The sequence below is a fragment of the Somniosus microcephalus genome, chromosome 19 (genome assembly GCF_052327205.1).
Source record: "Somniosus microcephalus isolate GS21.2 chromosome 19, FLI_Smic_1.0, whole genome shotgun sequence".
NCBI classification, from domain to species: Eukaryota; Metazoa; Chordata; class Chondrichthyes; order Squaliformes; family Somniosidae; genus Somniosus; species Somniosus microcephalus.
Window position 1 is genome coordinate 13,029,409 of NC_141005.1, and position 12,963 is coordinate 13,042,371.

At 42.6% G+C, this 12,963-nt stretch overlaps 1 protein-coding gene across 1 annotated transcript in view; it reads left to right on the forward strand.

The window, feature by feature from the left end:
• txnrd2.2 (thioredoxin reductase 2, tandem duplicate 2) overlaps nucleotides 1–11,611 on the forward strand; it is a 393,467-nt gene extending 381,856 nt beyond the window's left edge. The window contains exons 12-16 of the mRNA XM_086011988.1: nucleotides 999–1,135; nucleotides 1,761–1,856; nucleotides 2,701–2,793; nucleotides 9,222–9,391; nucleotides 10,613–11,611. Coding sequence (XP_085868114.1) covers nucleotides 999–1,135; nucleotides 1,761–1,856; nucleotides 2,701–2,793; nucleotides 9,222–9,391; nucleotides 10,613–10,742 — 626 coding nt within the window. The 3' untranslated portion in view covers nucleotides 10,743–11,611. The remainder of the gene's footprint in view (nucleotides 1–998; nucleotides 1,136–1,760; nucleotides 1,857–2,700; nucleotides 2,794–9,221; nucleotides 9,392–10,612) is intronic.
• The last annotated feature ends 1,352 nt before the right edge of the window (nucleotides 11,612–12,963 follow it).

Genomic DNA, 12,963 nt, shown 5'->3' on the forward strand with positions numbered 1-12,963 from the left:
ATCCAGATGTGCCTGTATTGGATTTGCACAATAGTTACCTACCCAAACATGAGCAGTCTGAAGTTCTTGAATGAATTGATGTTCAGTGGTGAGTGCAATCAGCTGCAGAGATCAATCTCTGACGTGGTCTCTCTCACCAGCTGTCAGTGACCATCGGGCAGAAGACTGTGTAAGTGGCGTACTTTGATGGGACGTCTACATTAATGTCTGCCGTGCCTGATCACTGTCTAGCACTATTGAATCGAGACGAAGGCTCATCCAACAGATTCCCCGCTGTAACTTTGCTGTCAAACCTGGCTGCTCTACTTTGTTGAAGACTCACTTTTATAGAGACTCACTACTTTGGTGCATCAAAACATAGTTGGTATGTCTGTCCGGCAATGGCACATGTGAGCCAGAAACGCAGTGGATGAAAGTCAGACTGGCGCGGTGATAGCTATCTGTGGAATTATAAAGCGAGGCTGAGGCAGCAGCAGTCACCGAAGTTGGAGAAGAGCTTGATTTTCTCTTTAAGAAATTGCATTTCTGCGCCCATCTTTTAAAATATCGGGATTTTTAAAGCCCCCTGCACTAAATTCGCAAACTCAGCTACTTATAACCTGAGGTTATACACAGGGCAAGTGTAACTGCCTGTAAATTTCAGGTTCCAGGCAATAAGCTGCGAGGTCGTGCAGGTGTTTGGAGCTCCTGTACAGCCGGCGCATCAGCTTTTACATAGGAAAAAAAACACGAAGCGCAGGAATTTGAATGGGCCGCGCACCCAAAAAAAATTAAAGGGCACATTGGTTCCAGGTCAGTTACTGCCTTCTCTTCCTCTGTGTTTTTAAGATTGTTTTGCATCCATTTCAAAGCGAGACCTCTGAATGTGATTGGCACATTCTTGCCGCAAGACTTGTTCGTATACAACACATATTGTAAATGCTACCGTTACACACCACCTGAAAAAGGGACATCCTCCTTTTACTGATTACACACTTATTCTTCCCAATTGCTTCTAGGTCGAGCACCTGAAACAGAAGGCCTGTGTCTAGACCAAGCCGGAGTCCAGATTAATCCAAAAACAGGGAAGGTCATTGTCGCTGCCAATGAAGAAACTTCTGCCTCTCACATCTATGCAATTGGAGATATAGCAGAGGTAGGACATGTTGCAGATACTGCTGCCTACAAAATATAATCTTTGTTTCATTATTATAGTTTGTATGAGATCCAATGGACGAGAAAAGTGGAAATTGGTTGCAGGATTTGTGATCTTTTGAGGGACTGCAATTTTATTGCTTTGACGTTTGATGCTTTGCTTATCACAGTTCAGATGTTGAAGTAGCAACACCATAAATTGTTCCGTGGCTGGTGCTTTTGCAACTTGCGATCCTGAGGCTGTGGTAGTACAGCCGATCTCAACCACCCAAAGTAAAAAGCATGTAGGTACTTGGCATTAGCTTTTGCATTTATCACAGAAAGCGCTTCTGTCCCAGAGGAAGATACAGTCAACTTTGAGCTTGTGGAAAAAGAGGTCCCTTCGTCTTGTTAAAGGCAGAAATAGACAGATGCCTGTAACGGGTTCCCCAGCTGAAATAAGAGTAACTCTATATGGACTAGAGCAACAAAACATGCTGGCTGATCTTTTGGATAGTGCAACCTCGTGCTCTGCTCTCCTGTGGTTTATAGCAACGTCACAACTGAGTAGTCAGCGACAAGATGGAGTGCTAATGAATCGGTTTCTGTTCGAGAAGTTTTGCTCAATTTACCTCTTTGTTTCACAGGGCCGACCAGAGCTCACGCCTACAGCTATCAAAGCCGGGAAGTTGCTGGCACGTCGACTTTTTGGCAAATCTACTGAGCTGATGGACTATGACAATGTGAGTAAACCTTATGGGCTAATTCTGCAGCAGTCAGCTTAAACAGGATTGACTTGCCTCATTTCCTACATTACAATAGTGACTACACTTCAGAAAAATAATTCATTGGCTGTAGAGCGCCTTGGGACGTCGGTGATCATGAAAGACGCTGTATAAATGCATGTCTGCCTGTTTGTTTGTCTGTCTGACTGTCTTTCAACGTATCAAAGAAAAGAAACGGGTTTTAATTGTGCATGTGTGCGTGTGTAATAGAGTATTTATATAAGCTATAATTATGATTAACTTTACAATTTAACAGAGATTCTCTACAACTAGTGCTGCTCCCTTTTTGGCTGCTGGGATGTGTGTTCGGTGGTGAGTTGTTCCTCACCACCTGACGGATGGTTATACAATGGCACTGCCCGATATCTGGGACCAGGCCAGCTGGCACACTCTCAGTTGAAAAGAAAAAGGCTTGTATTGATGCAGCACCTTTTACGACCTCAGGGTGTCCTTTACAGCCAATGAAGTACTTTTTTTGAAGTGTAGTCACTGTTGTAATGTAGGAAACGCGGCAGCCAATTTGCACACAGCAAGCTCCCACAAAACATCAATGAGAGAAATGACCAGATAACCTGTTATGATGCTGGTTGAGGGATAAGTGTTGGCCCGGACACCAGGGAGAACTCCCCTGCTCTTCTTCGAAATAGTGCCAATGGATCTTTTACGTCCACCCGAGAGAATGATCCAATGGTTTGGGATGATGAAGTTGGAAGTGTAATGCACAAAATGAGGTGGGAATGATTGCTTTTATCTCGTAACTTGATGTTTATATCCAGTTGAAATGTTTTCTTTATATATTTAGGTCGCTACAACAGTTTTCACACCACTGGAGTATGGCTCTGTCGGCCTGTCTGAGGAAGAGGCCATACATCGCCATGGTGAGGACAACATAGAGGTAAGAAGTGTAGAAGTATACTTTTCTCTGTTATATTTCTCTTAGATGATCGATCCCTTAGCATTATGGCAGAGCCACCCAAGCTACAGCCTGTGGATCCCACCAGCCCCGAGCCCTTGCAATCCATCCAAAAAGCCCACACAACTCCCTTCCGTTTGTGTTGAGACTTCTTACTCACTGGTTTGTCCTGTTTGAGTTTCATGGGCCTGGAGATTTGGAAAAGTTTGTTCCTGCAGCTATTGCCTCACCAGAGGATAAGATCTGTTGGAATCCGGAACTTGAGACATGCACATTAGTGGGAATATTCGTTTCAACTTTATATGTGACCCACGAGGTTTCATGGTTTGACCCTAAGTGGCTCACAAGGACAGAAAGCTTCGACACTGCATTACAATGTTGGGACATTTGGTAATGCAGGCTCCTTCATAATCGAGTCTTACTCTTCATTCTTAATTGATGCATTTAAGGGGAAGTTGGATGAACACACAAGGAAGAAAGGAATATGAAGGTTATGCTGATGGGGTTAGTTGAAGAGGGGGTGGGAGGAGGCTTATGTGGAGCATAAACACCGGCACGGACCATTTGGGCCGAATGGCCTGTTTCTGTGCTGTACATTCTATGTAATTCGAGTTAACTGATAATTCTAATTTTTTTAAAGAATTAGATTCCCACTTTGCTGCATTATTTATGTTGCTTAATTCAAATTATTGAATAATTAAATTTTTTTAGCACAATAAATGATTTCCAATTACCGGGAGTAGACTTCATGCAGAGTCACTTTAATTCAGCTGCGTTGATAACACTGTAGTTGCTCCCTTGTTAGTTCAGTGAGTTTATTCAATGATGCAGGCCAGAATCAATCCCCAGTCTGTGTTGATTTAGATTACCTCAGCCAGGGTGCTGGTAGGGATCTACAATTGGCCTGAACATGACTGGGTGATGGAGCGGGGAGTTGTACAAAGTCCTGATTGACATCCAGTGATCCCTGCTGGAACCAAACGTGTACGGACCTTGGATGTGATGCCTCCGCAGTTGAGTGCAGGAAACTCTTTGGTATCCGGCACCGACGGGACCGGCGTGTTGCCGGTTGATTAAAAATTCCGAATGACGGAGAGGGTTATCTACTGAGGCTATTTTTAAACAAACAAAAATTTAAAAAAATCAAGAAATGTGCAGTATACAGTAATTGGGTACTCACCTACAGAATGTTGTGTTAAATGGATGGTGGAAGATGCTTGATTAAGTACAGTACTGCCAGTTGAGGGTAATCCATAACTCTTTAATTACTTAACAGTAAAACAAAGCTTATACAGTAAACGACTGTATACAGTACTGTAGTTGACTGTACACTTATTCCAAGTCAGCTGGTTCATCAGGAATATCCATGCCAGCTGGGTCATCAGGATCATGCACTTCAACAGATTCTTCAGGCACTTCCACTGCTTCAACTCTTTTGGAAGCTTTCTTAAACATGTCCCGCATGTCTGCTTGCACAACACTTTGCCCCTTCCCAAGCACTGAATCCTGTTGTAAGAGATGCAGATCATCATCATAATAAAGCAACAGAAAATGCTGGAAAAACTCAGCAGGCCAGGCAACATCTGTGGAGAGAGAAATGGAGTCAACGTTTCGGGTCAAAACCCTTTGTTAAGACTAAAGAAGCACAGGAAATGAAATAGATTAAATGGCCAGTATGGGGGCTGGGAGAGAACAAAAGAGAAGTGAAGAGACATTAAGAGGTATTCTTAATGTCTCTTAATGTCTCTTCACTTCTCTTTTGTTTTCTCCCAGCCCCCATACTGGCCTTTTAATCTATTTCATTTCCTGTGCTTCTCTAGTCTTAACAAAGGGTTTTGACCCGAAACGTTGACTCCATTTCTCTCTCCACCGATGTTGCCTGGCCTGCTGAGTTTTTCCAGCATTTCCTGTTGTTATTTCGGATTTCCAGCATCTGCAGTATTTTGCTATCGTATATTCATTCATCATAATAAAGCAAGTCGGCTTCCTTCCATTCTGAACCACCAACAGCGCCGAGAAGCTGAGCAGTGGCAGTTTGGAGAACTACCCCCACTGGCTAACTCGGCCAGCGCGGGAGACTCTGACTCGGCAACATTTCCAGTTTTTGAGGTGTTGTTTTCGGAGTATGAATTTTGCCGGTTAATAGAGAATTCCGGATATTTAGGTGCCGTTTAAACGAGAGTTTTCTGCAGTCTGCTGACGTTCCCTGGCGAGGCTCACACATAAAGAATGACAACTTGAACGAGGCACCGGAGAGCATCCAGTGTCAACTCCTTGGCTGGGGAAAACTTAGTGAGGGAACAAAAACCACTCCAGTTTGGACACATTTTCTTATATAGGCATCCACTGATTCACATTAAACGTTCCACAGGTGGGGATCTGATGGCAACTTTCCTGAGCCCCAGTCTGTCTTGTGATGATTTGTTGTGTCTAAAGTGAATATTAGTTGTCGAATAGCACAGAAGGAGGCCATTCGGCCCATCATGCCTATGCTGGCTCTTTGAAAGAGCTCTCCAATTAGTCCCACTCCCCCGCTCTTTCCCCATAGCCCTGCAAATTTTTTCCCTTCAAGTACTTATCCGATTCTCTTTTGAAAGTTACTACTGAATCTGCTTCCACCTCCCTTTCAGGCAGCGCATTCCAGATCATCATAACTCGCTGCGTTAAAAAAATTCTCCTCCTCTTTTCCCCCCGATTCTTTTGCCAATTATCTTAACCCTGTGTCCTCTGGTTACTGACCCTTCTGCCATTGGAAACAGTTTCTCCCTATCTATATAAAAACCCCTCATAATTTTGAACACCTCAATTAAATCTCCCCTTGACCATCTCTGCTCTAAGGAGGACAATCCCAGCTTCTCCAGTCTCTCCACATAACTGAAGTCTCTCATCCCTGGTACCATTCTAGTAAATCTGCTCTGCACCCTCTCCTAGGCCTTGACATCCTTCCTAAAGTGTGGTGCCCAGAATTGGATGCAATACTCCAGCTGAGGCCTAACCAGTGATTTATAAAGTTTTACCATAACTTCCTTGCCTTTGTACTCTAGTTGGGAAGGAAAGGAATTTAATTTTTCCCACTAAGTAGTAAATGCTGGGAAATAGGATGCTTTCACTTCTACAACCACTGTAAACATTGAGTACTTGCAAATGAGGTTTACAACTGATTAAATGCAGGGCAAAGTCTCGGCCTCAGAGGAGCACCTCCACGGTGCCAGCACAATATTTCCGTTTCATGTGCCAGACATTCTTGTGGCTTCTCTGAGACTGTGGGCCACTGAGGAATTGTGGGCAGTTTAGTGCTGTGGACATGTGCCAACTAGGAGCTGAGACTTTCCAAACGCATTACACTTAAAAGCCTTGCAGCCATCAGAGGAGGCATTCATCTGGCCTGCAGTCAAATCTAGGTTGCACAGGTTAAAAAAAAAAGAAAGAAAGCGGCTTTCATGACCTCTGGATGCCCCAAAGCCCTTTACAGCCGATTAAGTACTTTTTGAAGTGTAGTCACTGTTGTAATGTGGGAAACGCGGCAGCCAATTTGTGCACAGCAAGCTCCCACAAACAGCAACGTGATAATGACCAGATAATGTTTTTAGTGATGTTGGTTGACGGATAGATATTGGCCAGGGCACTAGAGAGAACTCCCCTGCTGTTTTTCGAAATAGTGCCAGGGGATTTTTTACGTCCACCTGAGAGAGCAGACGGGGCCTCGGTTTAACATCTCATCCGAAAGACGGCACCTCCGACAGTGCCGCACTCCCTCGGCACTGCACTGGGAGTGTCGGCCTGGATTTTTGTGCTCAAGTCCCTGGAGTGGGACTTGAACCCACAACCTTCTGACTCAGAGGCGAGGGTGCTACACACTGAGCCACGGCTGACAGCTATGTGATGTAGTAGAAAGGCAAAGTATATAAAATAGAAGCCTGACTGTGCTTCAAAGCTAGATGGCGGGACGTGAGATTGAGCCCACTAACCCCAACTGCTTTGTTGTGGAGAGGCCGGAGTGTAATCTGCTTCACCCAGGTCCTCGCACACAGGATTATAAAGAACTCTGTACCCTCATATTCACCGGGTCATGCACTTAAAAAGATGTTAACTGTAGAGAAATGTATGATGTTAAAATAGACTCAACCTTGACGTAAAACAGAATATGTTGCAAAAATTGATAGGAAGCAGTTTTTGTTTTTATGATTATTGGATTATTATATGAAACTGTATAATCGGCACTTCCATATAAACAGTAGATTTTATAAAGGAATCAACCTAAGATTTAACAAGAGCGAAGGCAAGAATTCTAAACCAACACAGGTGTATGAAGCCAGGTCATACCTGGAATTCGTTGAGGATACATCTTACCTGATGGGTGATTGTAATGGGGCATTTGATGAGGTGCCTCAAAAGAGCCTTGTGGCTAAAATGAAAGTTCTTGGAATATATAGCTGAATGAATAGTAAGAAGCAAAGGTAACAATCAATGGAAGCTCTAAATTTATGGTCTCGGCAAACTGTCTTCAAGGCTTCAGCCTCTCCCAAAAGCCGGGTCTTGGGCGTGATAATTTGGTCCAGACCTGTGGCTTTGTGAGCTGCAGTTGGATTGTGTTGTCTGAGCCTGTGAAGTGTACCTCATTTCCTAAGGTGCATCAGTACCACTCGGGCCAGTTGTACTGATGGAATGTTCTAGCAGTTTCCGCTCAAAGGCTTTTCAAAATAAGAGGACACATTTCCAGAATTTTTGGGTTAATTTTATACTGATTGGTTTTTTAAACAGAGATGCTGTTTTTTTCCCCCCCATTAGCAGCTGTATATATATCAGGAAAAAAGACAGGCCATTGAATACATATCTTTTGTTGCTGTTTTATGTCCTATAAACTTCAGAAAGTGCTTTAAACCCAGACAAACCAGGTGTTTTCCCTCATTTTAATTGAGTCAATTTTTCAAAAATAAATGAGCTGAATTTTAAAGCAAAACTGCCTCTAATTATCTCACCTGGTCATCTGTCAATGTTGCCAATTAAAAATCGCAAACAATCTGATTCCAAGCATCTGTCAGACACGCACACACACACTGTCTTTCCTCATTTAGATTTCTCAATTTAAAAAGAAAACGAGTCCAAATTTGAAAACTATAATTACTGTGCCCTGTTGATAGTAATTAGAATATTTACATTGTCTCTCAGTTGAAAGACAATGGCAGACAGACAGACACAGGAATAATCGTAAAACACCAAATTCCATGTTTACAGAGATGCCTTGGAAAATCACAAACCAGTGTTGCTATTGATGGGATCCACCGACCAATGCTGTCTGTCCCATGCCTTGCCCCTATCGTCACTGCTGACAGACACCAGGAGCCTACCAATGAGTCAACCCTCAGTTGAACCCAACCTCGAGTTCTCTTCCACTGTCCTGCCAAATTGCTGGTTCCCCTCCACAGTGACGCCAGATTAAAGGCCAATCGTTTATCGTTTCCACAGAACACCCGTGGACAGAGTTGTGAAGTTCAATCGCCAAAACCCCGCTGGTGAGAGGGTGTAATTGCAGTGTAAAGGCAATTGCCATTATACATCGGGATTAGTAATGGAAATACAAAAATAAGGGCAGAATGTATGGTTTTAAAATGGTGATTGAATTACATATGCACTACACTTGGTCTTGACTCCTTGTTTGCATTACCATGGGAGATTGACTGGTAACGTATTAAAAACTTCAAGTCCAAAGGAACTTCCTGTCCGCTTTCTCCATTATAAATTTCTACGTCCACATTTCTGATGGAATCTGCCAATGCCATGCTGTAATTCCACCCTTGGAGGGTGTAGTTGCAGTGGGACAAGTTCACACGACCTGGTCCCATTATAAATGTGGACACAAGGATCTACAATGGAATTATAAAAAGAACGACTTTAAAATGGCAACTGAATTACACCTGTACACCCTGATCCTATTATCCCCTGCTCTCTAACGCTGCTTTCCCTGAATACTACACTTAGTCTTTAATCCTCATGTACAACAACACCGGACATTGCAATGTGTGTGTATATTATATATACACATTATAATTTTTTATATATTTAGAATATACTGTATACACATAGACACCAATGTTCCCCCTAATTTTAAATGTGGGTGCGCGGTCCCTTTAATGGGCAGCGCGGCCTAGTCAAAGTTTTGTGCATTCAAAAAAAGCTGGTCCCGGGCTGCTTGTGACCGGCAGAGAGCTGCGCGCCCGCACAGCTTAGAGGGAACGTTGACAGATACACACACAGACACACACACTATAAATATATATATATATATATATATATATGTGTGTGTATATATATATATATATGTATGTATATTTTATTATATATCATGCATGTGTAGACATAGTCTAATTTCACTATACCTTCCTATTATTTTGACCTCTTTCTCTGATTAGGTTTATCATGCATATTACAAACCGCTGGAGTTTGCAGTAGCTGAACGGGATGCCACCCAGTGCTATATCAAGATGGTCTGCTTACGTGAAGGTGACCAGCGTATTGTTGGGCTTCATTTCATTGGACCAAATGCTGGAGAGGTCATTCAAGGATTTGCACTGGGAATAAAGTAAGACGAGAAGAACTTGGCTTGTTTTAAGATAAAAGTAGCTGTGGCTCAAAATGATGAGCCTCCTGAATGCAATAATGCAGTCACACACACACATGTATATTTTATATATATATCGCTCTTTAACTCGATGGGGGAGTACTTCCCTTACAGTTCCAATAATTGGTAGCACATGTCTGAATGATGTCAATCTCATTGTGTACATTTTTAATTCCTTTCTATAACTGTGGACTCCAGTGCTTTTGTACTTTTATTGTATGGCAATGATCCTGTGGAATCAACTAAGTTCAGCTTCAGTGCTTAAACATAGGGGTATTTAGAACCATGCAAACCTCAAATATAATCTGACAGAGCAACTTTTTGCTATAATTTACCAGGTTACGCTTTATGCAACATCTTGCATTTCTATAGTGCTCCTCGCATACTGGAGCACGTATCCGAGAAAACTGGTGGACACTAAACAGGAACAGAAAAGGGAAAACGGAGGGGGCGCGGGTAGATGTAAAGATGTTTCCATTTGCGGAGGAGTCCAAAACTAGGATGGCCATAAATATAAGATAGTCACTAATAAACCCAGTAAGTAAATAAGGGGAAACTTCTTTGCTCAGAGAGTGGTGAGAATGCAGAACTCACTACCACATGGAGTAGTTGAGGCAACTAGTATAAATTTATTTCAGGGGAAGCTAGACAAGTACACGAAGGAGAAAGAAATAGGATATGTTGATAGCGTGAGATGAAGCAAGATGGGAGGCGGCTCGTGTGGAGCATAAACACTGGCGTAGAACAGAATGGCCTATTTCTTTGCTATAAATTCTATGTAGATGTACAGGAAACTTTGTGCTATCCGGCACCCACGGGACCGAGCTGCTGCCGTTGCCTCAAAACTGCCGTACTCTCCAGAGTTAATGTTGAGAGATACGGAGATTCTTATCTCCGTATTTGACAACAAACATTGTTGTTTAGCAACAGCTTCTAAACACTCGGGTGTGGCCCTAAAGCTCTGTAGCTTGACTGTTCAAACAAAGCAAAAAAAACAAACAAAAAGAATAAAAAACGGCTGCTGATTTTTGCCGGTGGCTCCAGATTGCCGGATAGCTCACCTCCGGATAGCACAAAGTTTCCTGTAGATAGGTAGGTAGGGATATAGATAGATATGGAGAGATGGATATAGATAAATAGCTATCTCATTCAGGATTTAATCCTGTGGGGTTTTTTTTCCAGATGCAATGCTACATACTCTCAGCTGACATCCACCGTGGGTATCCATCCAACTTGTGCAGAAGACGTGAATAAGCTGAACATCACCAAGCGCTCGGGTCAGGATGCAACGGTCACAGGCTGCTGAGGTTAAATGTCATCCCTGAACCAACCGGCACATCACAAACTCTGCAGCACTCGAGGAAAGAGCATGTTTGAAACAGGTCACCCTTAAATCGGAGTTATAGTTGGCTTTGACGATTGACATTTCAAGACTTTACCAACTATTAAAATGTGACTTTGTTTCATTCACACGACCCTTTGCAAAAAAATTTAACGTTGAATTAAGTAAATGAATGGAAATACCATTTTGTCTTTAAATTTCTTTAAGTAATGCAATCAAAATGAGATAATCTTGTTAATTTTTTGATGCCGGCCTTAAGGGTCCACTGGGATGGGAGGTGGGCCCTATCATGAAAGGAGAATACAGTTCCTAAATCAGCCAACAGAGGGGGATGTCTGATTGCAAAGGTGGATGTGAGCAATATTGTCGCCTAATTATCCAGAAGGAAAATGCATTTGCAAGTCAGTATTGCAAAACTGTGGGTTGCCAATTGCATTTGTTTTAGATGCAAGTGCAGGAGCCTGTGGGATTGCTTTATTGAAAACTTGCGTGCGCTTAAATTCTATATACGTAGGTGAGAATGTTTTTCAGTAAATGTTGAATATGAATTTTTATCTTGTACCGTGAAAGATTTCCATTTCGTAAGCCGGAGTTTTTTGGTGTGCTATTCAGGGATGACTGGAGAGGGGGTCAAAGTGGTTTGACTTCTGGTGTTACCTGGCCTTGCACATTAACTGTGTATCACATCAACAAGACCTATAGTCAGGCTGCACACACGTGCCAGTTAATGATGACTTGTTTGTAAACCCATATTATGGGATAGACTGGTCTGATGATGATTGGCATTAAAAAGAAACATATATATCTATTGAAATTTAAATAAAGACACATTACAGCAATCTCTTGGAATTTGACTCCTATTCATTATTTTGAACTGGGCAATTATGGGGAAAAGTAAATCCATAGTGTGTCACATTCAGCTGCTGTACTTTTGGTATGGAAGCATAGAATTTTACAGCATAAATTGAGGCCATTCAGCCCATCGTGCCAGTGCTGAGATAGTATGTCAGTGCCCCCATACCCTTTTTTTTCTTTTTTCAATATTTATCCAATTTCCTTTTGGAAGCGACTGAGGAATCTACCTTCACCACTTCTTTTCTCATCGGGAATTCCATGTCCCAACAATCCTCGGTGTGAAAGAAATTCTCTTAACCTCCCCCTTAGTTTTTTTGGTAGTGATCTTAAATTGTTCCCTTCTAGTTATTGACACACCGACCATGGGAAATGGTTCTTTTACCTTTATCAAATCTCCTCGTCATTTTAAGTATGGCACAAATTGTTGGTAAAATTAGAAGGTTCCCCTGAAAAAAGTGTTGTATCCACTGTCGCAGCCTTCACAATAGAGGAACAGCACCCACACACACGAGTAAACTTTAATCTCTGACACCTATACTTTCTGGCCATTGCTGGATTCGTGAGGTGTGGCTTCGATCAAGTGCCGTTTCTTCCATTGACTTGTGCTTGTAGTTTTCTATAGACTTGCTACTGCTGAAAGCAACCTCACTTCATGCCCCTCGTCAACTTTCAACAACTATCTTGAGGAGACCGCTTTTTCTGAAAGCAGTTCAATGCAGAGTCTTGAAGGTCAACAGCAATGACTGAGAGCAACAACTTCATTCCCTCTTTTATTTCCTTATAGATTTTCACTGAAAAGTTCAGCATGCGCAAAGAATGTAGAATGTGGAACTCTCTACCACATGGAGTGGTTGAAGCAAATAGTATAGATGCATTTAAGGGGAGGCTGGATAAGCATGTGAGGGAGAAGGAAATATAGGGTTACGCTGATAGTTAGATGAGGAAAGACTGGAGGAGGTGCGAGTGGAGCACAAACGCCAGCATGGGCTGGTTGGGCCAAATGGCCTGTTTCTGTGCTGTATATCCTACGTAAAGCAAAACTCATTCAACGTCTTTTTAAAAAAAAACTTTAGTTTAAGAGAGCAGCGCGGATTTTGCGGTAGGAATAACGGTGTGGACTACCAGCGCTCACCGTTATTATGGAGTAAATCGGACAGCAACTTCTGGTGTCCACACATGCGCAGTTAAAGGCGGAAAGCAGGAAGTTGCTGTCCGAGTTGCCCTGCTTCTCAAGCTTCGCTACACCGGTACCTCGCCGAGGGATTGGGCATTAAAACACATGAAGGGTGTGAAGTGTTGGTACTTACCCACTAAACACGGCAGAAAAAGTTAGGGC